The 27,169-nt window shown below is 34.6% G+C and overlaps 1 protein-coding gene across 42 annotated transcripts in view; it reads right to left on the bottom strand.

Annotated features, from left to right (window-relative positions):
- The window catches only part of RIMS1 (regulating synaptic membrane exocytosis 1), a 465,974-nt gene that overhangs the window by 79,270 nt on the left and 359,535 nt on the right, over positions 1–27,169 (bottom strand). For 28 of the 42 annotated variants that reach the window (XM_057527863.1, XM_057527869.1, XM_028168809.2 and 25 more), the window contains 2 exons: positions 18,450–18,562; positions 12,889–13,037 (listed from right to left, as the gene is read on the bottom strand). The exons of 13 other annotated variants lie outside the window; for them this stretch is intronic. In XM_057527863.1, coding sequence (XP_057383846.1) covers positions 12,889–13,037; positions 18,450–18,562 — 262 coding nt within the window. Of the gene's footprint in view, positions 1–12,888; positions 13,038–18,449; positions 18,563–27,169 lie in introns of those variants that run through there. One more of the 42 variants, XM_028168826.2, reaches the window with a different exon arrangement.

Raw genomic sequence — 27,169 nt, forward strand, 5'->3', positions numbered from 1 at the left:
TGCAAATCAACTATACTTCAGTAAAACATATATAAAAAAATCTCTCATATCATTTCTGAACCATAAAATAGTATAAATGAGTCACAAAATTATAAACTCATAAAGCTGAAGACAGACACACACAAGTGATTTCTTGATGTAACTGCTGTTTTAGTTTACAAAGGAGAAAAGAAGACCACTAATTATGTTGGATGATTCAGATAACTTAGAAAACATTTCCACTAATTATAGGAAACTAGCATATAAGGCTTTTTGAGAATCCTTCAAGGTCTAGGGTTTTGATTTACTGCACTGGGTATGTACTATGTATTCATTCAGCGAGTGTTGATTTATACAAATTTGGTTATTGTGTCTATGCTTTAAGATGGCCTAGGTGAAATCAATGTAATCATATTTAAAAATGAATAAAGAACTGTAGCTCTAAATGATTATTTTCTTAAAATAATGATAATGTAAAAAAGCCTTTAAAGTTTTTACTATATTGTTTTAAATGTAACAGTTGCCAAGAGTAGCAGCTACACATCTGTTAGCTATGCATGCCGAAGCAATGAGTTTGAAAATAAAATATATTCCTTTGGCTAGTTTGTATCATACTGTGTAAAGCTAATGTGCTACAAAGCAATCCCAAGTACTTCTTCTACTTCATACATCAAGTTTATGATTCATAAACAAAGTACACAGTAGGAAAATAGACCAACTAAGCTCAATACAGACCAAAGAGTCTGCAAGTTTTCTTCTTCTTTGAAATTGAGTTTTTTTCTTAATGTATTATACCAAAGACTTGCTACACAATACACAAACCATTGGCCAAATTATGGTATTATCTGAATTCAAAATACTTAATAGCTAAAGAATTAGTACCAGATCTCATATTTTCATTTTTTTCCTGCAAATCATAGCACCAGAATTTATTGTGCCACATTTGGTTTACAATATGCTTTTAAGGCAGCAATACTTCCTCTTTATTTTTTAATAATATATTTCATAGGTCTTGAATAAAACAAATACTAGTAAAATTGCTCTCGTGGAAGGATAAAGCCCTGAGCCCTGCTATCTAAGTCTCCTCCTCACCCTTTAGTTCTTCTCCTGTTTCAAACATGTACATGGCAATCTGCAGACAGTAATGTTCTTTAGAACACCAACAGTCCAAGGGCATGACTCCAACAACCTTCGCGTTAATGAAATGGAACTTCTCCGGGCCAATACATATTCATCCAGCTCATCATAAATCACAGCCAAGTGGAAAAATTAAATATTAACAATCAAAATCCAGATTTTGAAAGGTGTTGTGTCATACCCTAGGTAGTCATCTGGCCTGTGAGACATGTAAGGATAACTTTTAAAAGTACAAAGTAACTCCTTTAATCCTTAGCATCTTGTATGCAGTAACTGAGTTATAATCATACAGCATAACTACCCTTCCAGAGCATCTGACATACACTATCATTTTATTCTCACACAGTCCTGTGAGGCAGGCGTGGCAGGTAGGATTCTCATTTCTCAGATGACTATTCACATAATAAAATATATATATATATATATATATATTCACTTAAAACCACAGAGCTAGGGATCATGTCTGGTTTGCTTTGCATCATACAGTTGGTATCAACTATCCTACCTCCATATAATAGGCATCCAATAAATGACTGGTGAATGGGTGAATGAGTGAATGAATAACTAAATAGGAAAATAAGTTCTACAGAAGCTGTGTACTTGGTGAAGGTCTCAGTATTGGTTAGTGATAGTATCAAAGCAGATATAGACAGATAGACTGATAGCTGGATATATAGATAGATGATAGAGAGATAGATAGATAGATAGTAGCTAGATGATAGATGGATATAGATAGATGATAGACGATAGATATATATAGATGATAGATAGATAGGTGATAGATAGATGATAGATAGTGGCAGCATATATTTTCAGTTCTTTATTTACTTCTGCATATATAATCTATTTATTACTTTATTTCCTACTAACTAATCATATTAATTTTCCCTTTTCCACACCCTCCTGCATCCCACAACTTCCTCACACTTGATCTGGCTATGTTCCCCAATGTCCTTTTTCGTATCTGAGATTCACACCTGACCACTTCCTGGAACTAGAAACTTAATTCACATAAAAGATACAACTAACTACAGACTAAACTAATGCTGTAAGTGTGATACTACAACTAAATCATTTTTATTATTTAATATGTGGGAAACATATCACTAAAATTAGACATTTAGCCTGTATTTTATATCACTAAAGTAAATGTAAATAGTAAGAGTCTTTTATAGCTTTATCTTTTATACGTTTTGATAAAATCAAATCAAGAATTTATGCACAGATACAGAAACATAGTTTGGGCAGATTTAGTTTAGAGTTTTAGAAGGAAATAATACCTGACAGTGTTTTGAAAATAAGTGTAAATCTCTTTGCAGTGATTTGATCCATAATGACCGATCAGAGCTCCCTTCCGAATCCCGGTTTCACAATGACATGGTAGGTTCTGTGGGCACGTTTCCATCCACTCTGAGCAGAGCCTGACACTAGAGGGTCCGTCAACCCTGTCCCACTCTAAAGGGGGCAACACGGAAGATGCAGGATGACAGAGGCAGCCAAAGGCCGTAGAGAACTCTGCCCAGAAGAGTGATCTTTCCTAAGGGTCTGTAAAACACAGCCTTCCAGAGAATTCTTGAATCTGGATAAGGCCTCCTCCTCACGACTGTTCTCAGTTGTCATACATAACACCTCTTTATACACGTCTACTCCGATCATAAACATATAAGATCTAGATGACCTGCTGTCCCCATCGGCTTCGCGTCCCCGTTTCCAGCAGGGTTTTCTCCACACCTTAAATTTGCACTTCAGACCGAGGATCTCAGTGGCTGTTACCAGGCTTCTGTCCTGGGTTACAAGGGATGCAGCTGACAAAGGGAGGGGCAGCCTCGATTGGCTGGGCTCTGGATGGACTGAAGTCTACGTGTCTCACGGCAGTCAGGGGTTTGGAGCGGGGAAGGCTCACTTCAGTATTTCCTAGAGCCTATGAAAACAACTGGACATCTGCACAAACTCACTTACATCTGGGGTTTCTCAGCATCACTCACTGCAGAGTAGGGACCTCAGAGGGAGGAGGACAATTGGACAAAACCCTCCTGAAGAGCCAAAGCTCTAGCATTTGTCAGATTTCGCGTCTGTCCATATGGATGTTGGGATGGGAAACTTTCTAAATATGCCCTGGGCTTCACAGGTCTTATCATTGAAGTCATTTTAGCATTGAATTTACTTTTTTTATTTCTGCCTTTAAAAACTTCACTACTTTTAAAAGATAGGTGTGCAGAGTGAAAAAGAAAAATAACAAAAACAAATCTATGAGCTTTAAGATAAGAAAGAACTAGATTCTATTGACAGCATCATTATTTGCTATTTATGGCCCTGGACAATTTCTTCAAATCTCAGATACCTCATTTTCTCATTTATAAAATAAACAGAAACATCTACTTTGTTGGACGATGGGGAATCATCTTTGTAAACTACCTTCAACTGTAAAATAAATAGTAGCTCCCCGTATTACTATTCCAAGCCTCATTACCTTACTGTCCTTGAAATTCTAATAACTGTGGTGCAGTGGTCATTCTTCTATGTGTAGCAAAATGGTTTTGTATCAATCTATAGAATGTGAAGGCCTGATATTAAAGGTTTGGGGTTTTTTGTTGTTTTGATTTGTTTGTTTGCTTGTCAGCATCCTGCACTGGCCATGCTCCCCAGGTACACTGCCACCGTTTGAATAAAGGGGCCCCCGTTATCCGTCGTGCCCAGCTTCACGTGCTTGGTGTCCTGTCACCTTGGCCACAGTGGACTGAACTGAAGATTGGCATCTGAGTCCAAAGCAGCCTCTAAGGACCTCTTTATTCCAGGATAACTAACCGCTCCCTTAATCTATGGCCCACCTGGGCTCCCTCCTTAAATTCCAACACCCACCCCCACCCCAGAATCTCTGCCTGCCTCTGGGCTGTCATCTACCTTTGCCCCCATGTCATTTATCTGTTCCCAGCTTCCGTTTCTCCTCCCCATTCAAGGGGCCTTTCTCTGCTGGAGCTCCCTCTTTCCTTCCTTCCTCCCTCCCTTCTTCCCTCGGTTCATTCGTTCATTCGTTCCTTTCCTCCTTCCTTCCCTTATTTCCTGGTCCTCAGCTCCCTCCACCTCCCCCCGCCCATCCCCATCACTTTTTCTCCTGTGCCTTAGATCTCACCACCAGTTCAAGATGCAATTCTCTTTTCCCTGCCCTGGCATTTGCCCTCTAACTTGGGATAAGGTCCCTAGGGCCACAGTTCTTCTTGCTACAATTATTTATTTATTTTGCTTTAAATATTATCCTTTTAAGTGAGTAAAGTTTTTAAAAATTAAGAAAATAGTAGCACATTAAATATGAACTACTATTTCTAGCAAAGTGGTAGATGATATATTCTGAAAAATCCTTTCCCTCCCCAATACCTAGAAATGATGGGAAAATGACAAAAAATACCTGTTAAAATACAAACCTAAGTTCACAGGAAAGAAAGGCAAATCCCTGTGGCCTAAAGACCAACAGGGGACTGAAAACAGATTGCTAAGTGAGGTATGAATGTCTTGGGAGGTTTTGCAGATGAGAAATTTAGAGCCTTGGGTCCAGGGTCAGAGGGGACTTAGAACTGAAATCCCTGCATGAGCCAAGACCCTTGGAGAACAAGGGACAATGTGGGTCTGGGTCTAAGTCCTAAGGGATCTTCACTGGTGGCATTGATTTGCATAAATAAATAAACAAACAAATAATTTTTAAAAATACAATGCATATATTTCAGGAAGTTGGAGAATGCTCCCCAAATGAAGATCTAAGATGCAAGAAAAATGGTTAGCAAAGAAAGTAGAAAATATGTGGGTTACTCTAAAGCATTAAAAAAAAATAACATCCAATAATGGGAGAAAGAAAACAATATATAATGAAAACACTGGACAAAAAATATGCAAATGGTGGATGGTAAAGGAGCTAAAGTGTACTAGAGTCATTTTTTTCCTCTGGGGGCAGTAGAAGTAATTATTAACTTTTAGATTAATTACTTAACGAAATATATATTCTCGAAACACTAAATTAGGCACTAAAATCATAGAAATAATATAATTTCCAGAATAATAGAGAAAGAAATGAAATAAAAACAATTTGATTCAAAACTAATCAGGAAAGAGGAAAAAATAGAATAATAAATATTGAAAATATAAAACAAGATAGTAGAAAGAATTCCAAATATATAAGAAATAAAAATAAATGTAAATGCATTAGTTAGCCAATTAAATGATACAGATTGTCAAGCTAGAAGGAAAAAAAAATCTAAATCCAGTTCTATGATGGTTACAAGAGATATAACTCACACATAACTCATAACCTTTAACAGAAAGATTAAAAATAAAAGGATGTGAAAAGTTAGATTGAACACTAGTTTAAAATTTGTCATGTAAGACAAAATAGACTTTAAAGCAAAAAAATATTATTAGAGATAAAGAGATTCACTACATAAAAATAAAGGGGTTAAATCACAGGGCTCTCAATTCTAGCTCTACTGCTTACTGCCAAGTAAAGTTAATAGGTTGCTTCATTTTATTTTATTTACAAAATGAGATTATTAACTGTTACACTCCTGGGCTGTTACAGCACTCATGATATTGTGGCCTGTATATATGTGTTACGCAGTCATGGCAAAATATGAAAGTGACATGTGAAATAGGTGAAGTTTGGGAAGCACTGGTTTTGAGTGAAAGGATATCGTATCCATTTCAAATAATAGGATAATTACTACAGAAATATGAAGATTTTCCTGAAGAACTGGTATTTAACGTTGATAACCAGAGTTCATGCCTGGTGACCATTAACCTGTCCACATAATACTGCCAGGTTTATAATCAGCAGTCAGTTCTCCAACATGCAGATATAAACACATAAACACAGAAGATAAATAGAAACTTAAGAATCTGTTAGAAAATTCCCATTTTATAAGTCTTGGCATAAAAATATAGTAACAATTTGATGGCCTCTCAAAACAGTCACCCTGCTATTTGATAGCTAATAGAGCAAAGAGCATCCTTCACATAGCTGGTCTATGTGGTAATCAGAGCACATCCAAGACAAAAGGGTGGCATAAGTGGCCCTTGAGGAAGCCCTCCTATGCCGTGGAAATTACAGAGCATTGAAGCAGAGTCAGTCAGTGTCTTAGCAAAGGAGTGGGTCTCTTACACCCGAGCCTAGCCTGAATCCGAAGCTGGTACTTCTGGACATCGGTCATAGCCCCAGAGTGAATGCACTGCTCCTGGCCTCTGTGTCGAAAGCCAAGATCACAACTACAAGCATATCCTGTACCATGAACAGGAACTGGAAGCCCAAAGTTGAAATTATTTTCTCTTTGAAAACTATTCTTAGGGAATAAATTGGTTGTATTTGAAAGCTGCTTTAATATTGTCAATTCACTTTAGGATTTATCACCTATGTTATTTTCCTTGCACTAAAAAGATGTATAAAGTTTATACCTTTCTAATAATCTATTACACTGAAGATGTGCTGTTAGCAGTACGTAAGTTATCGATCATTTCTTGTATGTTGTGGGGAAAATAATAATTAAGCAGGGAGAATTATGTTCTTATTTTATTTAACAATGGAATATTAAATTAAATGTGTAACTTCTTTTAGGATAATTAAATCAAATTGGAAAGTTGTACTCACTTATACACAATCGGTTATGATTTAGACAATATCACAAATAGACTAACATGTATTACAAGTAAAGTTATTAATATGGTTTGGGTTTGAGCTTTCAAAGATTTTATTTCAGCCTGACTAAGATACGATTTTACACCCTCTTCCAAACACACACTAAGACTTATTTTTCTCGTTAAAGAAAAGTTCCTAATTATCATTATCTACAGTTTCCATTGAACATGCTCTTTAAAATCTTTTAAATGTTAAAAATGATCTAATTTAATCCTAAGAGAAGAAATAAAGCTACAGGGAGATAGATTTCTACAAATAACAAAAAGTTACCACATACTTTAAAACTCCATGTGTAGAGTAGTTATTTTTTCCCAATAGACAGACATTGTCTCTAAGATCTAATTACAAATGATCATTTCAAGAAATAACTCCCATCTTCATAAGATATCCTGGGTTTCTATTAAATTTTGAAAACTTTATTATAACTGACCATTTTAATTGTCTATTATACAGGAAGCATTTCTCTAATATTCTGCTGATGTTCCCAGAATTTAACTAAACATATCAGTAAATCTAAAATGAATTGACAGAGTAGAACAGTAAGAACAAAGCCTTCCCCAAGAGCTCTAACTGGCTACTCTAAGGACTGTCGTGTTACTTACAGTCATAGGTCAAGAGTATTTTGTTTATGTTACGGATATGGCGCGGTACAACAATTCAGATGCGTGGCACATTCAGTCATATGGTATATTAATAAGTATGGTTTAGTAATTTTACCATAAAGGTAGAGTGTTTTTAAAGGGCACATGGCACTACTCCATCTCTCTACAGCTTTAATCTAGTCACAGGAGATAATAATAGTCCACTCATCAGTCTTGGACAATTAAAACGAAGAAATGCCATAAAAGAAGCCACTAGAAGATCGCCAAAATATATTTCCTTTCTTGGATATTCAGTATCCAGCATCTTTCACTGTGGTCCAGTTTGTTCTCTCCTAATCATCAAATCTCCATGTCATTTTCCTCTTTCTTTTTAGTACTTTTGTAGATCTCAGTAGACTTTGTTTTTCTATAGTACAACAGGCGAGCATGCAAAATTGTGTGGTTAGCTCTAAGAATTCCCTCTTGGTCACTCTTGACTATATTCAATGTCAGTAGGCATAACAATTAAGAAGTATATAAAATGAAAGCTTCATTTGGTATTCTGAGCTGTTCATTGCTCAAATGATTTTGCAGTTAAGTATTTTTCAAATGCCATCACAAAAAATCCAGATTCTTTTTAAATGGTATCCTGTATTCCCTTGCTGAGTTGAAGAACTATCGTGAAATAAAGGGCACTTGAGATTTTCTGTAATATTTTTCAAGCATAATTGCAATAATAAGATTGATTTTCTGGAAGATATTAACCTAGGCACTCATTCTCTATCACAATTTAAAATATCAAAGAGTTTAACCTACAATGTTTTAAAATCCCCCAATAAATATAAGCATATTTCCTTCAGTATATGCTAATTATTATGCCTAGTGACATCAACTGCCAGATTTAAGTAAATTTACGGTTGCAAGATTAATATTTGTGTATAGAAGACAACTTCTCTTAAAAAGCTCTCAAGTCTTTCAAACTATGAATGTAGAAAAAGATAACTGCTTTTGAAAATATTCTTTCAAAAGGAGATAATAAAAAGACCAAAAACTATTTGCATCAAAATTCACTTAGATATAGAAAGGCAACCTTGTAGATCAAGGCAAACCTTTGTCACAAACGTGAATGCTGCTGGGAAATTGTTGCTTTTGACAGAACTTCTAAAATTGTATAACATCTGAGAGCAATTATAGGATTACGCTTGCATTTGCTTTTATAGCTTGATTTTGTATAAAACATCTGAAATTTGTCTGCCTGGAAAGAAATGGTTATATGATAAAGACGAAAAAAAAATCAGAGCTATGTCATGAAAATTCAGCCTCTTTTTGAGGTGAACATCTTCTTTGATGTTAAAAAAAGCATAGAGAACTCAAAAACTCAACATATTCCTTCTGGGTTTCTAGTATATGTGCATTTTTATCATGAATTATGCCATCTCTACTAATATACTTTGCATATTTTGTGTTTGGATAAGAAAACATTCTTCGAGGAATATTTAAGCCAATACAAAATTAAAATTGTAACTCACATGCAGAACAAATCTGAAAAACTAGGAACTTTAAATCTTTATTGGTGTTTATTATTTTTAAGTATTAAGTGTTGATTTTGTCCTGTAAGAATCATCCTAGAAATTACTGAGATTTTAAGTAGTTTTAATCTGTGACAACAATTTTAGAATAACTTTTAATTCTTTATATCTACAAAAGGTTAATTACCCTAATATAAACATTATAGTGTATGTTTTTCTACTGTAGTTCCCTGTATACAGAAACTGTGAAAGCATGAAGTATGTTTTAGGCTATTTTGAATGAAGCATTTAGAATGCATCTGGGGGGAGAGATGCCCTTTTTCAATTCACACAGAAACATATGGTTTAGCTGGTCCATCCCCAAGTGGTCAAGGTAGTTTTTGCCTAATCATTATCTCAAACACAAAAGATTCAGAATATGGCCCATGAGTTCCTAATATTCTGAAAATTATCTTTTAGAGATTGATCATTCAAATATATTTGTATTTTTCAACCTATATACATCTTACAAGTGCTTAATTTTATTCGTCCCCCAAACAGGCTTTTTAAAGCTTTCTTTACAGCCTTTTGTCTCTTAGGCAGAAGGATGCTGATTATCTAAAACAGAATTTCCCAAACTTCACTCAAAAACTATGTAACCCATTAATGGATGTCCCTGTGAAATAGGCATTCCAGAATGAAATAAATTTGGTATGTGCTGGAATAAGCAAAGATAAACAAGTTGTTACAAGAGAGAACTTCTCAAAATGTTAAGAACAACAGTGTGTACTATGAATCGTTAACAGGAAAGTGTAGCAAGCAGTGTTTGGGAAACACTGGCCTATATATCATACTGTGCAGACCACTGCTCATTTCAGATGTGCTTATCTTGACATTTTCTTGGTTCATAGCATACTTGGATAGAAGGAGTCAAAACCATACGTGGTTATTTTAAGGGCCTACATACTACGGTTCTATATGATATGGATAAGATCAAGTCAGTGGTTTCTCCCTATGGTCCTTCAGGAGGACAGTGGACACTTGGCTGACTTTTAGGTACTGAGCACTGCCTTCAGGGGGTGCTACAGTGTCTTCTAAATCCTTTTAATGACTTCCAGGTGAAAACCCATCCAAGGCAATGCATAGTAAAACATTTCCTGTGTCACAGGAAGATGTGAGTGAAGACATATACCTCTGAACAACATGGGTTTGAACTGCGTGGATCTGCTTATATGGGGATTTTTTCAATAAATATAGTACTTATATTTTCATTCCATAGATCTTTAAATTAACTAAGTGTGGGGAAAGTTTTGTGTTCAGTTAGAGATCACAATATGTGGAATCAAAAGAACTAGGGTTTGAGTCTTGATTCTATCCTAACCGTTGTTCAAGGGTCAGCTGTGCAGGGAATCAGGATATAAAAATAGGTTTCAAACTCTTAAACAGATTATAATCTCCTTGAGTATGTGGCCTAGATATTATACTTTCATGAAGTCTTGGAAAATAAGAGCCTTTACGCTTGATAGGAACTCAAAAGTTTGTTGGTACCTCTTATGAAATGTAAATACATCTATTATTACATTGATCACATTTTTCATCTTTTATCCATGAACTTGAATAAATAAAATTTTAAAACCTATGCAGGTGTTAGTTACTAAAAAAAAGAAAAAACAGAAATGCAAAGCAGTACTATCTTGAGAAAAATCATTATTCATAGTGTTATAAGAATTGGGAATATTTAAAGCTGAAGAGCCTGCAACCTTTTGATGTCATTTTTATTTTTCATCACAAACCCTCCTCTCAGGTTTTCACCATAGGGCTGATGGTAGACCCAAAATAACTGTGTGTGTGTGTGTGTGTGTGTGTGTGTGTGTGTGTCAGGGGGGGGTGTACATGTGTGTCCGTGCACCTGTGAGGATACTTAGGGGGAAGGACATACATGAAAAGATGTAAGAAGGAAGACCTGCCCCTCCCATAGCTCATCTTACCCTCTTTATTCCTCCTAAGTGTTCTAAGGAATCAAACATGCACCACATATAAAGAATCCCTATCTAAAGTATGGGACTGCAGGAAAATACTTCTTCACATTAGCTTCAGGGGAAACTTGTTTAGCCATTAGCTTAACTGACTGCATTTACATAATCCACTTACATAAAAATAACTGAGCTCAAATGTGCTCTAAACCACAGAGAAGGGAAAGGGAAGCCGGAAACAGGGAAATGCCCTCAGAAAACGGATTTGTCATTAAGAAATTTATTTGCAACCTTCCTAGGTCTACTCCATCCCCACCACCTTCAATACATAATAAATGTTATATGAATCAAGGAGGCAAAAAATCTTCTATCTTCTGCTTCTTGTCATGATCTAGTTATAGTGAGTATTATCTGATACACTAGCATTTTCCCACAGAGTAACCTTGGCTCCAATCACTACCATGAAGTTCTTTCTCATCCTTTGTATAAAACCATAGTCCCTTGTTGTTGAGTCCCCTAAAATTCCTCTGTTCTTTGCTTTCTTCCTCAAAAATCATACAGCCAAATTTTTCCTGAAGATGCATTTCTGAAGAACCTATTCTCCTGAAATTTCAAGAGAATGACAGTGGACCCACATATTATTCTCACAGTTGGTTGGTAACATGAATTCTGTTAATTAGTCATACTTTACAGCACAGGACTCAGGGTACATGGCTCTATTGTGAACATAAAATTACTTCAAGATTTACGGTTTTGTAATTATTTAGTAAATTGTTTTTAGTGATTAAAAGTGAAAAAAGTCTTTGTTTAAGCCCTATTTATCAATATTCTTGCTAAACTGAATAGGTTTTGAAACATAATATCTTAATAGTATTTCAATAGAAAGGAATCGGTTATAATCATTTTTACCCCTCTATCCTAGCAGCTCAATATGGCTACATTCCTTAGCTCTTTTCACTCTTTCTTAAATTTTAGAGAACTTAATATCCTGTTAGGACCAGATGCTGAGAATATTCAAAACAGAGATAAAACGTTCTCTTAATGTCTTGATCGATCGGAATTGCTCCTGTAGAATCTCAGTGTGGCATTGTTAGTTAACAGTAAGATAATTGGTCTCAGTTTGCCTCAACGTGGGAGCTAGGTGCAGAGAAATCCAGGAAGAGGAAATGCCCCAGGATACATCATCAACACGTGTGATCATGAAAGGCTTTCGGAATATTGGGAAGATAGTTGCTCCTGTTTTGAACATTTATATTGCTTGGGCCTCTCACCAACCCCAAAATGCCTTCAGTGAAGCTGCTACTTCTGGAAAGTAGTCAAGAACAAATATAAAACATGCCTTGTCCATACTGAGTCTGCTGTCCTGAAAATGGCGCCAGATTCCTGAGGTCCTTCCCCTTTCGGCAGGGTTATTGCCTTGTGAGAACCAAGATAACTGTCGGTGATTTAACCAAACTTCACGCAAACTTCTTACAACCCTCCTACTGTAAAAGAGGGGTGTGTATTTTGTTATCACACCCACCTGAAGGCGGACCAACTGCTCTGTGATTGAAGGCGAGATCAGCACGCTACAGCCTAGGGGAAAAATGCAGCTCGCTCTCTGTTGTTCTGTAAATAAAACTTTATTGCAATAGGACTGTGTTCACTTGTTTGCAGAGCTTCTGCACCTCAGTGGCAACGTAGAGCGTCGAGACAGAGATTGTCCTGCGGAGCCCGAAATACTTACTATGGGGCCCTTTACAGAGAGAGCTTTCTGACACTGGACTAAAGAATGCTTTGTGGATTTAATCACTTTAGAAGGAATTTTAGAGCAATCTCTAAAATATGACTCTGGTTACAGCCCCATCTTATAGTAAGTACCAAAAAGTCCAGGCGACGTTACACAACAGTGAATCAACGCTGAACTCGCTCTAGTCCCAGTAGTTTCAATGAAATGTTTCTGCTACTTACTTGACCTAAACCCTGTCTTGAGTGAGAACACTCAGGAAGCGCGGTGCAGTTTTACCCGGTTTGTACACACGGTGGCATCCACTCACCTGGTCCTGCCCCGGGGCCGCTCAGATTGCTCGGACAGGAAGCTGGTGCTGCTGGTCCTGGAGATGGCAGACACGTCGCTGACGTCACTGTCTGAGGATCTGGCGGAGACGCTGTCGCAGCTTCGGTACTGATCTGTATGTACGTTATACTAAGGATGGAGAACAAGAGAGCGTGAGCTCTGTCATCGGAGGCTGGCAAACAGAGACACACATGGTGAGGCTAACGGCTACTCAGCCCACATCAAGCAAAAGTGCACTTTCTTAAACAAAGGTGTGGAGTCTAAAAGAACCCAAACGCTAGCATGATACATGGGTTCCAGTATCACAACCCGGCCCCCTTCGAATGGTAAGGAGTGGTTTGTAAGGACTGAATCGTAAAACGAGAGGGTCAATGCTTGGGTGGAAAATTCATTGAATAAATGATTTGCACATACTTAAGACCTCAAAATTGTATTATTTATTTTTTTCTAGTACACCAGTTCCTCTTTCCTTGCCTGGGTTTTCGTCATTGCCTACAGATTCTACTCACCTTCTACTCTATCCAGGGGTTAGACTGCTTCCATCTGTCTGTGCTTCTTGAGTCTAAAACTTATATTCAATTTACCTACACACTTTCCCTATTCTAAGACATCACATTCTCTCAAATGTAACCAAAAAACACATCTCTCTGCAAAAAAGCACTGACATGAAAGCAGAAGGATTGAGGCAAAGACTGGACTTGGACTTTCTTGCTATTATGGCTTAATTAGTTATTTTCAGGTTTAAACTATCAACTAAGTGTTGAAAGTAAAAAATGGATTCCTATTAAATTTCAAGATACACTATAATCTCATAGTTAAATGTGTCTTTATATTTGTCTTTAGTATTCATTACCCTGAGGTCTCAGAAATCATTAGGTAAAAGATGAAAACTTGTGAAGGTTTCAAAGCAGTTAATCTACTCTTTTTTCCTACTTCCCTCTCTTAGTGCAAAGAATCACACAGTGAAGAGCTTTATACAGTCTATATTTTTATTTTTATATGTGTGTTTTATCAAGATAAATAGTAAGGTTATATAAGTATCTACAACTTTAAAATAACAAATATATACTTGATTTTCTATTGTTAGGTACTGGAAGGTAAGATAATATAACTTCTTATATAAAATAAAAAGAACACATAACTAAAGGGACACATGGCCAAACATTGGGTATTTAAGTTTCTTATCAAGCAATTTAATTTTGCATTTATGTCCTAAGGTGTGAAAATATCAAATGTTTGCTAAACTTGTAGAATAACTCATCCATCCTCTCTGCTCCATAGCAAATGAGTTTTAATATATCTAAAATAATCCAAACACTCTATTTCTAAAAATTTGTATAAACAATTGTCTTGCTAAAGAATACTAAATAAAATGGTGCTAAATTGTAGATCTGTATATACAAAAAGAACTATAAGACAATAATACTTTTTAAAAACTTCTAGAGAAAGGATCATGTTTATTTAATAATCTTTCAAGTGCTAGTAGTTCAGGCCTAAGGTATTTAAATGTTAGTTTTAATTTTTCATCTCTCATGTGTATGTTTTGGGCAAAGAATTTCACATCAAGCATGAAAACAATTTCAAATTCATAGAATATCTATAAAATTATCTTTCCAAAGAATTTCTTCATAATTGCATGATTTGTTTTTGAAAGCCATATGCTTCATTATAATCCAAAAGGACGTGCATATATGCTATTATGTTCAGAACTGAGCTATTTATATAACTTCATGTATGATTTAAAATTAATATGGTTTATGATAAAGTAACATGATAATGTTTTACCACTAAATTCTTTCCTATCTGATAGTATGGTGCTGACTGACAGGATTCATTTCAATAAGAGCTGTTTTTTATTTACAGAATAGATGTAAAAAATATGCTCACATAGTGGAATCTGAATTTAATTCTGTTAGTGGGGTACAAACATATTTCCTATATTACTTGTTTCTGAAACTATTTTGCTAAGTAAATATGTTATGTGATTATTATAATGTCTCCAAACATTGAAATGACAGCTTGTCCATGAGAGAATATGAATGAATTGGTTTCTAATACAATAAAAATTTACCCAGCTGTAAGAGATTTTCTGGCATGGCGTGATCCCAGCACAAATTCTCCCCTTATTTGGCAAATGCCAATCATAAGCAGTGTAGACTATAACATAAGAGCATGTGAGTGTGCACGGAATTATTTCTCCAACTAAACAAATCCTCCTTTTCTATAAATCATGTCTTCTCCTCCTTTTTGTCTATAGACTTTTGCTATTCCAGCCAAGAGATTTTAAAAGATTGTTTGTCATATTAAAAATCTTTTATATTGGGGTAAAGAAAAATCCACCATTCTGACACCATGTCACAGTTTTCTTCACATTGGTTATTTGAAGGAACAGAAAGGCTTTTATACTCACTTTATACTACTGTATCTACTTATTTTCAAAATCTGTTAAAAGTTTAAATAATCACTTTGACTTTTCATCAAGCATGATTCTTTAAATTTCCTATTTAACAATTAACTATTTTAATGCAAATACGTTAATTATATTTTGAGAAATGTAGCCTCCTCAGGAGAAATTCACACTGATCACATAGCAGGGAAATTTGTCCTTGATGTGAGGGGAAGCTCCAATAACAGGGCTGTTATTTTCATAAGTAATAATAAACTTTTGGCAGCTGCCTACAAAACCCATCACGTCAATCCTGCCTGCTGTTCCTGGGTTACAGAAACACAAGTGCTCTTTAAAATGTGAGGCCTACATGCAAATTCAGTCTCCAGTTATGAATTTTACTCCATCACCAAGGCATGCGACTCTGTCTAACATCAGTGAACAACCAGCACAGTGTCACATTTCAGAGATACGAAGTTTTGTGTTTTCTCAAAAGCCAAGTTAGTGCTAATTCCTTACTCAGGATGGAATTAGGTTCATTTAATACTTTAAAGGAGATGCCAGGTTTGAAACATCTTAGGAATTATACTACATGTGTCTGGTAATTCTTTGCCCTGAAGAAAATCTAGTTCTGTTGGTGTTTGGTTATAAATATTTTGAAAGCTGTTAACCAATTTCTAATTTGGCAGAATTTAAACTAAGGTGCACTGCTTCATCCAAAATGCCAAATGGATTAAAACACTAAAAATAAGTCAATAAAGGAATAAAGTTCAAAATTTAATGTATATTAAATTTATGAAAATACTGGTTCTCAACTATATAAATAAAAATAGATCTTTGTAAAGTAAATTGTAAAAAGGTTGAGATAAAAGGATAAATTTAAGAAAGAAAAAAATGCGAGAGGTTTAACTGGAATTGCTACTGGAAACTATTTAAAAATTTTATTGTAAGCATTAGGAATCTTAGAATTGTAGAGAGTACTTACCTTTTACTTAACATATAAAATTAAAAATAAGCTAATTATTTGTTATTTTATCTTATATATTTTTCCTGTCCTATAGTCTTATGTTTTTAAAGATACCATATCTTTGATCTCACACTTATCAATACAATTTATAATAATTTTACTTATGTAATATAGTAGTATCAAGGTATGCAGTAAGAGCAATAGTAATATATTTGAAAGTAATGGGTTTTTTAATATTTAAATGCAATGAGAGAGGAAAAGGAAAAGAATGCCTGTGCAAATAAGGAAGGAATGACAGAATATGATAATTTAACTGCATGCAAATCAAAAGCCATAGAAGAACCTCTGAATCAAACTGGAGTCACGTGTACATTTCAGTGATGTCAGAAGAGGAACGAAGGGCATCTAAGTTCCAGATCAGGAGTTGGTGGGCTCACCACTCCCTAGAAAGGCTTTGTTAATGTTGGGAAAGCGCCTCCTTTCTTCAGTTTTCATGACTTTGGTAAATAAGAGAGCTGGAATTGAAGATCATTTTGAGGTATTTTCAAGTTCTAAATTTCTGCCCATCAGAGAATTTGGAATCTCCCAACCAAGATAATCCTACTTTTCGTTTCATTATGAATGTGTGTTAGTGGTGATCTAGGCTTCTAGGGTACTTCATTTTAGAGTTTTTGTTTTTGTTTTTGTTTTTTTTGATCAACAGATTAATGTTGAGAGACCTAGTTCAGAAAAGGCTTTCAGTCTTTTTACGCTGATTCTCTATTTATCTCTTTCTTGTTTCCTGCACTGGCTCTGCCTATCCCTGCTGTTCTATTTGACCTCATCCTTTGACATAATGCTAAGAAATCAAGAAAACATTTCCAGCTTTAAAGATCGTTTCTAAATAAGAACACGCAACAGTGGAGGAAGAAAACCTAACTTATGCTGCTTCCTAATTCTTACTGCACTTGTAGTAAAAGCAAGCAAAAATGATGATGATATCCATACAGACAGACGAACAGCAGATGAAGTAATAATATCATAAAGAACAAACTGGAGGAAAAAATATGTGGAGCTGGAATCAGCAACTCTATGCAACGTCAAGATATTTTGCTTACTGATTTTTTTTTTCTTTACTGATTTTACTTTTTAAAATACTGTTTCAGACTCCTTGGGAGTTGAGCCCCGCTGAATCACAGCGACCTTGGACGTTGTCCAGTTGGAAGAACCCTTCTGCAGCTAAACTAAGATATAAAGTGATAAGACGGCATCCAGCACATATGGCTCTATGGTGGGCTGGTGACAAATCAGATTTTGTCACCACCTCATATTTTTGTGTTAGTCCCTGAATATCTGGCTATATAATGACCAACCTCCGATATTTAAAAATGAGTAGGTTTTTCTAGGTTCATATAACAAGCTAACAACGTTTTATTTAATTTTGAATTTCGAAAAGGTCATTACTTCCAAAAAGATTCTTGACATCAGATTAAAACACGGGTTGTCCTGTAGTGGCTGCTGCCACTTTTGTAGTATTCTAAAAAAAAGGTTTTTAAATAAACCAGATAATAAATTTAAAATTGCTTCATGAAGTATAAAATTCTATGCATATTTTAATCAAAATTATCAGATGCTGGTCAGCAGTTTATAAACTCCTTATTGCATCCATACAAAATAATATTGAAATACACATTAAATTTTTATTCACTTGAAACTGTGTGGATTTCAGTTTCTGAGACTTTGAAATCAGTTATTTTTCTCACTAAGGACAGATCAATAAGAAATCTCACATCACATAATTTCTATCATTCACTAAGAAATCTCCATAGGAATATCAACCTCAACTAGTATTTAAGAGTATAACTCTATATCTTAATATTTAAAATACAATATTAAGTGATATTCAAGCAATAAAATGGTTTCACATATCTTGCTTATTTATGTGAATTTGACCACGACAATCGATCATCAAGTGACTTTAATATCAAGTATTTTCATTTTCTTTTTAGATAAAACATTTAATCCAGGTTAACAGACAATATGTTACTAAACTTATATCTTGTGAAAATATCAAGACGAGAGAGGTTATGATGCAAGACCATCACCTGAAGGATAACCTCTCTCCTATAACCTGGTGCTCACTGGTCCTACCTGCTACCCATAAGGTACTTTTTTACCAGGGGAACTATTGGTTGGTTACTGGTTTTACCTTGGAGTATTGCTCGCGATCAAGTTCTCGACTAGAACCAGACCCTGTTGTCTGCTTAAATCGATGCACTTTCATTTTCATCTGTCTCGTTCGCTCCTCCACTACTAAGCTTGCTGCAAAAACACACAACGGGAGTCTGTTAAAACACCGAAGTGCCTCTGAGGAACCGAATGGTTTAAGATTGCAATGCTTCTGATGTGACTTCAATCAAATAAAATTTCGAAATCACACGATTAACAACAAAAAAAAGGCAGAAGATACAATGCTAGCAACTGTCGCTCTAAAGGTGAACATGACTCAAATCACACAGAATGGGGGACACAAAGGTTAGTAACAAAAGCTAAGGATCCTACGTCTTTATCGGATGTGAAATAATCTCAGTTCCATTCATGAGTGATTAAGTGAAACCGAATTGAATTGTGAAAATATGCTTCCTGTTGAACGAACTGGTTGTTGCTTGTACATATAGATAGAACACATCACACAGAGGTACACGTGTTTATTTACATGCATGCACACCATGTGACACCCTCAGCTGCAGGAGTCACCTGAAAACTCTTGTAATGGAAGAGCGCCTGCTTTTCTGAGGCATTCTTATTAAACCCTTCATTTCTACCAGCCGCTTTTCATGAATATTTGCCATTCTTAAAAATGGACTTGCTAAGAGAAAAGATTCGTTTTCTATTTCTGAAGAAAACATAAATGAAATTCATGCTTTTTGAAATTGTGATATAGAACTTTAGCTCTTTAATTTAAATTTGTAAATAAACATGTGTATTCCAGTTATGCCTTTATCATCTCCTAAGAAACAGGAGTGATTGTTTATATGGGAAGAATTACAGCCTTCAATAAAGTATGAGCTATTTTAAGTCAGAATCCATCACAAGCAGCTTGGCTTTAAAACCCTGCCTTTAATTTTTACATTCTTACAAATGAAGAGTGAAGAATACACTTGTGTACGTATACCTGCGTTGTGAGACCTACGTTTATGTTTCACAACTTATCTCTTGCCAATCTCTGCAACAAGTGCTACAATTTATTTTTAAGTTGTGAGTGCTGACTTCCTGTCTTACAAGGGGTTTATAAAGACACTTGTTGACACATTTTTTCCATTGCAGTGATTAAACATGGCCTGTGATCCCTGATAAAAGACACTGACACTCATTATAAAAATTCAATAAATATGTAGCTTTTACTGTGTGTTCAGATACAGGCTTATAGCCCAGGAGATAAATACATGCTGTGAAGTGTGTGGGTAAATGTTTTAATTGTAATTTTCACACCAAGCTGTTAGATGTTTAGCTTTGTGTAAATTCAGTAAATTAGACGATTATCAATCCCTAATGTCACCGTTATGTGAATGAAGCAATCACGCACACTTGCTTTGAAAATGTTGACTTGAGACCATAAATGATGACTATTATGATTAAAGGATGGTTCAAGAGAGACCTTGAGAAAAGCAGTTCAGAAATGTATTAATTACTTGACAATATATAAGGAGTCATAATAAGTAATATAAAGCAAAATGCTACTCAAGAGAATTAGGAATTGAGACAAGTTATTGAAAAATGTGAGTTGTATTTATAGAAGGCCGTATACCCAATGAGAAAATGTACATGTGTCTTCTTTCTGCCATCTGCCTGGGACGTGGTACCTCCTGGGTCACGTGATAAAAGCAGATTTAAATGATGTTAGCTTAATCTTCTCAGCAATGATATTAATTTTAAGAAATTTTTGACATTGATTAGCCCATAGCTTTGTGACCTTTACGTTTAGCATCATGTAATTCTTAGGGGGTCAGTTACTTGACACTGAAAAGATTATTTCCCAAGAGGTACTGCCTGAAGCAGCTTGAAGCAGTTCTGGTGATTTAACCTTGCCAGGACAACACCTCATTGCTTTAAATAGAATTACTTAGCTTATTATGACATGGTTGATTTTAAATTTTGCAAAACTCAAAACTAAATCATAAGAACACAGTGGTAGCCTAATTGAAATGAATCCTATTTTTTTTTCCCCCTGGGCTTGGGAAAAAAGCTTATTAAGGAAAGATATGGGAACACAGACTTCCTAGGGTGAGTCTGAGGGACACAGCAGCTGGTGGCCAAGAAGCCATGAAAAAATTAAGCAAGAGGATTCAGATTCTTTTCAAGGCGGTGTGATCAGCAAAGTACCTGTGGGTTACAGCTGCCCCTTAGAGAAGACCACGATTTTCATCTCCAAGAATTCAGGATGGCTTTCCATCTAATGAACCTGGAAGACTCTCCAGGCAGATTGTTTTGTCAAAAATCTAGATACTTTCAGTTATACTTTGTTTTTATTCTTTTCTAAAACCAACTGCATCCACACTAGCAATTCTGAAGGCTTTTCTAAAGTTTACAAAGGTAAATGAGATTTCCTTTCTTTCTTACTCGTTTCATTTCTTTTTTTCCCTTTAATAAATGTGGTCTTTTTTAAAATTTTTTTTTTTACTCTTGGACAAGGCTGCTGTCTGTGTTGCATCGCTCTCAAGAAGACCTGCTGGTGGTGACAGCTGTCATTCTGCTTTCAGAGTAAACTCACTGGGTATTGAAGCAGAGGCAGAACAGACAGGACCAAGGCCAATACCAAAGGAAAATGGCAGTCGTAGCAGGTTTTTTAAAGACTTTAAAAAATACCAACAACAAACTGAATCCCTAAAATGGTTTTAAATGACTTCGCTTTGACCTTCCAAAAACGATTAATGTACTATGTTCCTAAACAAGTGAAATTTGACATCTTCTAATCTGTCAAAGAAAGGAAATCTCCAAATTAATTTTTTTTCAAAATCATGACTAGACCCCTTGACTCGCCAGCAAAAACGTAGTTTGTTATGTTCTCATTGCTTGCTCTCGGCTTCCAAGATCAGAAGCAAAATGCAAACAGCTTATCATTGACCTACTCATATCAAAAGCCAGATAATTACATATAATTAACATTTAAAAAAAACATTTCTCATTATTTCCTGATTATGTATACATTAGTGTGTATCCTAAAATAATTGTTTATACAAGTGATCATGTTTCAGTAAAATTGTTTTTCATAAACATCAATGAAGAGGCTTCACTGTTAATTTGGCAGTTCTTTAACTTTTCTACAGATTTTGCTTATTTTGCATTTTCTTTTTCAACTGTATATTGTGGAATAAATTGACATCATTTCTGGATTATGGGTGTGTCAATCTAAATAGTAAGAAAAATTTATGAGTTAAAATAGAATATTTATCACAAGTTTGAACCAGAAGACATGATTATTAATGTACATGATTTATAGAGAGAATAATAGATATTTGGTAATGATTAGAAATTAATTGAATCCTTGGAATATGATTATCTGTTAAGTATCTCACTAAAAGTAAAATTAACCACAGCCCAGAGAGCTCAAATATCTTAATTTGAAAAGAATGATTACTGATCATTTAAAATTTTTATATTAACAATTTTAGTACCAATAGCAAAATTAAAACATGAAATAAAATATTTTCTAATTCTTTCACAAATCCTAGCATTAAACTCACATTTTAGGAGCATTCTGAGTACTGCTAGCATTGGAAACCAACAAAATCATTAAAGTGCCAGTTACTATGCCTTTTTAAAAAGATTTTAAATTCGGGGACTTCTGGGTTTTTTTTTTGTTTTTAATTTCAAACACTGCTACATACTAGAGAGTGAAATAACCCCTCTCATTTTCTATGACAAATATAATTATCATGTAATTTCACTTAGTCTTTTAATGAAAATATAGCTTACATATAGTACAGTTATTTCAGTTATAATTGCCCATAGAGTGATAGTAACATAATTCATTTCTCCTAGCCCCTAGGGTGTAATTAACATTGTAATTTTATACAGAAGCTTTTTTTTAAAAGCTGGAATTTTTCACTATGCTTCTACAAGCTGACTGATGTGTTTGATGTGAATAAATTGTGCTTTTTAAAAAGCAAATATTAATTTACCTAAAAGATATTTATTGAACTTAATCTGTTTTCTTTAGATCAACTTTACTCTATATCCACTGTTATTTTTAAACTCTGGTATTTTTAATCCAATGAATGTACACATATCAAATATCAGCTCAACATTACAATTAAGAAAGTATAAAACTAGAACTTTTTTTAGAGGTTAAGTTCAAACAATACTTATGAAATAATTTCTTGTCTTCTAAACTCAACGAGAATAACTGATTGCAGCATGCAAGGTAAGAAAAGTAAATACAATTTAAAAAGTAATTTATTAGAGTTTTCTAATGGAAAGTCTTAGGTATTATTAAAAATAAAGACAGATTAAAATAATTACTTCTCTTTTCATGCCCCATGTTTTGCTATGAATTCTAGTATTGTAGGTGATCTTTGGTGAAACTGAAGAAGCTGAAGTCATTTGCAAATACTGTGTTTGTGTCTATGTGCATTTTTCTAGATCTATCCCTTTCATAAGATTACTAAAGAGGCCTGTGACTTTAAAAAAAAAAAGAAAGCTTAAGAATCATTAATAAATCTTCCCTAACCCACCACTGAAAAATTTCTATAGTACCACCTTTTCCAAAGAGAAATGTGATTTTCTGGGAAACTACTTTGACTTAGCAGACATTCATGACTTGCTTTAAAATATTGTGAATATTATGGTTCTGTGTAATTTGATAATTATAAGTTAAACATTAAATTTTCATAAATGTGGTTTAAATATTCACAAATTTACAATTATTTACAATATATAAATACATATATAAATATATATGCTCTGCTCTTCAAAGTCCTTAAATCTTTCACATTTCTCCTTATGCATCTAGAAATTAACATGAATTTGAAATTTCAAATGCTTGTGTTTATAGGCAAAAATGATAATCCATGTAATATATTGTTAAGACTGTATTTTCAAGTATTCCAGGTGAAACAGTGTAAAAGAGAATAGGAATAATGAAAATTTCTATATTATTAAATATATTGAAGTAAAAAGATTATGAGTATTTTATTTTCTAACAAGGTTAGCTAGTTCATGTGTCAAAGGTGAAACATGGTAACATTTGCACAGGATAACTAAGCTCGTCTAGTTAACTACAAAGTGCTATCACACTTTATGATAGATAACTTAACGCCTCTGTTTCCTTGCTGTTACTGATACAATGCGAGTTTGGCGACAGTCAAGCCCCGACCTTGGTCCAGTGCGTGTCTCAGAAAGAGCGATGATAAATGACCACACACCTGAAAGCTGTCAGGTAGAATTAAACAGATGCAGGAAGCACTTGCAATGTCTCAGTTACTGACAGCACTGACAAAACCCCTTCTCCGAAGCATCTTATTGTCAAAAATCAGTACTAGTGGGCACTCAAATACAAGAAACAATATAATAGGAAATGTGAAAATTATAAAGTAATAAAAGATGAAAAAATTTAGCTGACTGAATCTGTAATCATTATAAGCTATACACAGCCTGAAGAGAAAGAAAGATGGTTTTATATTTGAAAATTCAAGACTGCAACGCTAGTCTCTACACACAGCTTTCTAGACTTATAAGGAATACAAATTGTTAAGATGTGTGAACATTGTCCATACATCTGGAAGCAATGGAGTGAAATGGTCGGAACTCAGGACTGGGAAAGATTCGGCAGACATGACAAACTTAGCGGCATCAGTATCCGTCACCGTGGCCTTGATCAGTCCTGAAATCTGTCCATTACGGAGTTTTCATTTGTAAAGGGAGGAGAAAGTAACTTAGAGTAACTTCCCGCTGTTGTAGTCTATGACTCTGTATTATTTCAATAGGGTATTGATATTTTTTTCACATTTTCAAAAAATGGAAAACTACAATGACTTACTCTCTTGCTCAATTAACTGATTTCCAGCATTTTTACTTTTTTTTTATTTGCCAATTTACCAAAACCATGGAAGTCAAGGGGAAAAATTTACTGGTTATATTTTGTTATTTTCTATCTTTTTTTTTCCAGTTAAAAGATAATGTAGTCCTTTCATGTTCATCCTTATCTTTGGAGTCATATGAGTATAATATGCAACTTTGATAGAATACTTACACACCACCTCTTTTCCCCTGACGTATACAGTATGTATAAATAAAGATTAAATGTTTAAAATATTTTGACTATACAGAAATGCCAGAAATGGGTCACTTTCCTAGAATAAAATGCATTTCAATTTGCAAGGGTAGAAATGTGCAAAACTGTTTCCCTTGCACCCCTGTATGATTCTCTTAAATGTTAAGGATTATGCTACAGTTACATAAACAATAAAATAAAATATAACATCTATCCAGTATGAGAAACATAAAACACAACAAGTAAGTAACACATTTAGTGAAAAACCACATTGCCTTTAAGGATTTTTAAAGAAAAGAGCCTGTGTTTTAGTATAGATAATTGAAATGGAATATTGACATAGGGGAAATAGGTAATTTGTCTGTATCTTCACTCAAATCTCGCTGCAGCCCAAACCCCAAGGCTCTCTCTTGTTTTAGCTGATTTTCACTCAACTACCTAAAACAAAGCTCAGAATTTCCAGACCCAGATCTCACTTTCAGTGTCAAAGTTGCCAAGTCCCAGAGTAACACTGAAAATATTAATCAGATATTGGACAGATAAGGAAGTCAGATGAAAATCTGTCATTTTACCTTGCCCTTTTGTGTTACACAGAGTTAAACAGCTTTTCATTTTTAAAAATTTTTATTTTTAAAGAGTTTTATGTTTTGTTCTATTTATTATTTTCCTATATCATGTCTTTGAACAAAATGTCTTTTTTTTAAAACAAAACTTTTGCTCATGGTGTTTCTAAACAGAACAGAGGCTTTAAAAATTGGCTTTAAAATTTTTGTTTAAATCTACATTGTAACATCTCTCTGGTTTTAGGCACATGATTTTTTTCAGTCTCATACCTCTTGCTTTTGGTTTAACTTAACTGATGGCTGGTTTTAGGCACATGATTTTTAACTGATGGCTGGTTTTAGGCACATGATTTTTTTCAGTCTCATACCTCTTGCTTTTGTTTGTTTTGATTCATTTTTTAGAATTTTTACTGGAGCATTTACAATGTTGTGTTAGTTTCAAGTGTATAGCAAAGTGAATCAGTTATACATATATGTATATCCACTTTTCTTTTAGATTCTTTTCCTATATAGGCCATTACAGAGTACTGAGTACTGTTCCCTGTGCTATACAGTAGGTCTTTATTAGTTATTTTAGGCAGAGTAGTGTGTGTATGTCAATCCCACTCTCCTAATTTATCCCTCCCCGAAATAATGCCACATGCAGCAACATGGATGGACCTAGAGATTGTCATACTGAGTAGTCAGACTGAGAAAGTCAAATGTCACGTGATAACGCTTGTATGTGGAATCTAAAAAAAGGGTACAAATGAACTTATCTACAAAGCAGAAACAGAGTCACAGATGTAGTAAACAGTTTTTAAATGTATTTCCGTCTTGAAAGGGAGAACTGTCCTTCTTACGAGGCACTGCTTAGGACACACTCAGAACGCAGAGTCGCCCATGACATGAAGGTTTCTCGGGGAACAACAGACTCGCTCCCCAAGGGGTCGCGTTGTTTACCCCCTGTATCTCTAATACGTTTATCCATCATTTTCATTATTCCAATTATACTGATGGCAACAGACTCTATCTTGAAAGGCTCAAGGTGGCATAATTACTAAATTCAATGTCTCTTCCTTTCTTTTCTGTAAAAAGTGTTTACAAATTTTAAAGTTTGCAAAAAAAAAATATACGATATTTAGGGGAAATGTACAGCTTTGGAGGAGAAAAATCAAAGAGTCTATTCATGGCTAGACGTCAGCCTTTTCTCAGCAGCCTCTCCTGCACGACCCACAGACCCCAGGGAGGAAGGGGAAACGACGTTTTCCCTCAAGGGGGCATATCTGACAATTTGACCATTGGTTGATTTAAGTGCTAAATACTTTGAAGTTGTAAAAGTCTTTACTACTATTATAAATATTCACATTTGAATCAGCAGAATGGAAAAAAAGGGTCCAAACCAAGAATTTGGAACTGTTTTACATGGGTCGCTTTACTACGTCCCTAAAGTTTAAAGGGAAGGCTAGAATGACAACCACAGTTATGGGTTTGTGACAAAAAGAGCAATGGACCAATTAGACACTTTTACTAATGGAGCTCTAAATATTTATGAATAAACATTCATGAATATTCATAATAAGTGTCCAGGAAAAGCAAAGCCCCAGAAGGTTAAGGAACTTGAAATCTTAATACACAGTAACAACAAATGAATCACCTGGGTAATATGCACCTACTCAACATGCATCTAAGAAAAATGTGAATAAAGTTGAAATCCTTTTCTACTTAATGACAGTTAAAATAATGCTGCCTGTAAAGAATATACAAACTAGTTTACTTATTTTGGCAAAAGTCAAGTTACATAATATTTTCCTATAATGTTTCATAACCATAGTATACTACTAAGTGTGCAACTACTTAAACAATAAATAATGTAACAGAAAATTATTAAAATGTTTTTTACTTTTTAATATGAATTACACCTAATTAAGATTCATGCTAATAGTTCCATAAAAATTACATTTTGCATGACTTAACATTCAAACTGCTCTTGTCAACATTTCAAAAAGAAGATATAGGTAATTTATTTGAGCATTTTTTTTTTATAGAAACTTAAAAATTCAGTTGACTAGAGATAATTCTTAAATGGCCTGGTTGCAATAATTATTATATATT

Source organism: Balaenoptera acutorostrata, chromosome 14 (genome assembly GCF_949987535.1).
Source record: "Balaenoptera acutorostrata chromosome 14, mBalAcu1.1, whole genome shotgun sequence".
Lineage (NCBI taxonomy): Eukaryota > Metazoa > Chordata > Mammalia > Artiodactyla > Balaenopteridae > Balaenoptera > Balaenoptera acutorostrata.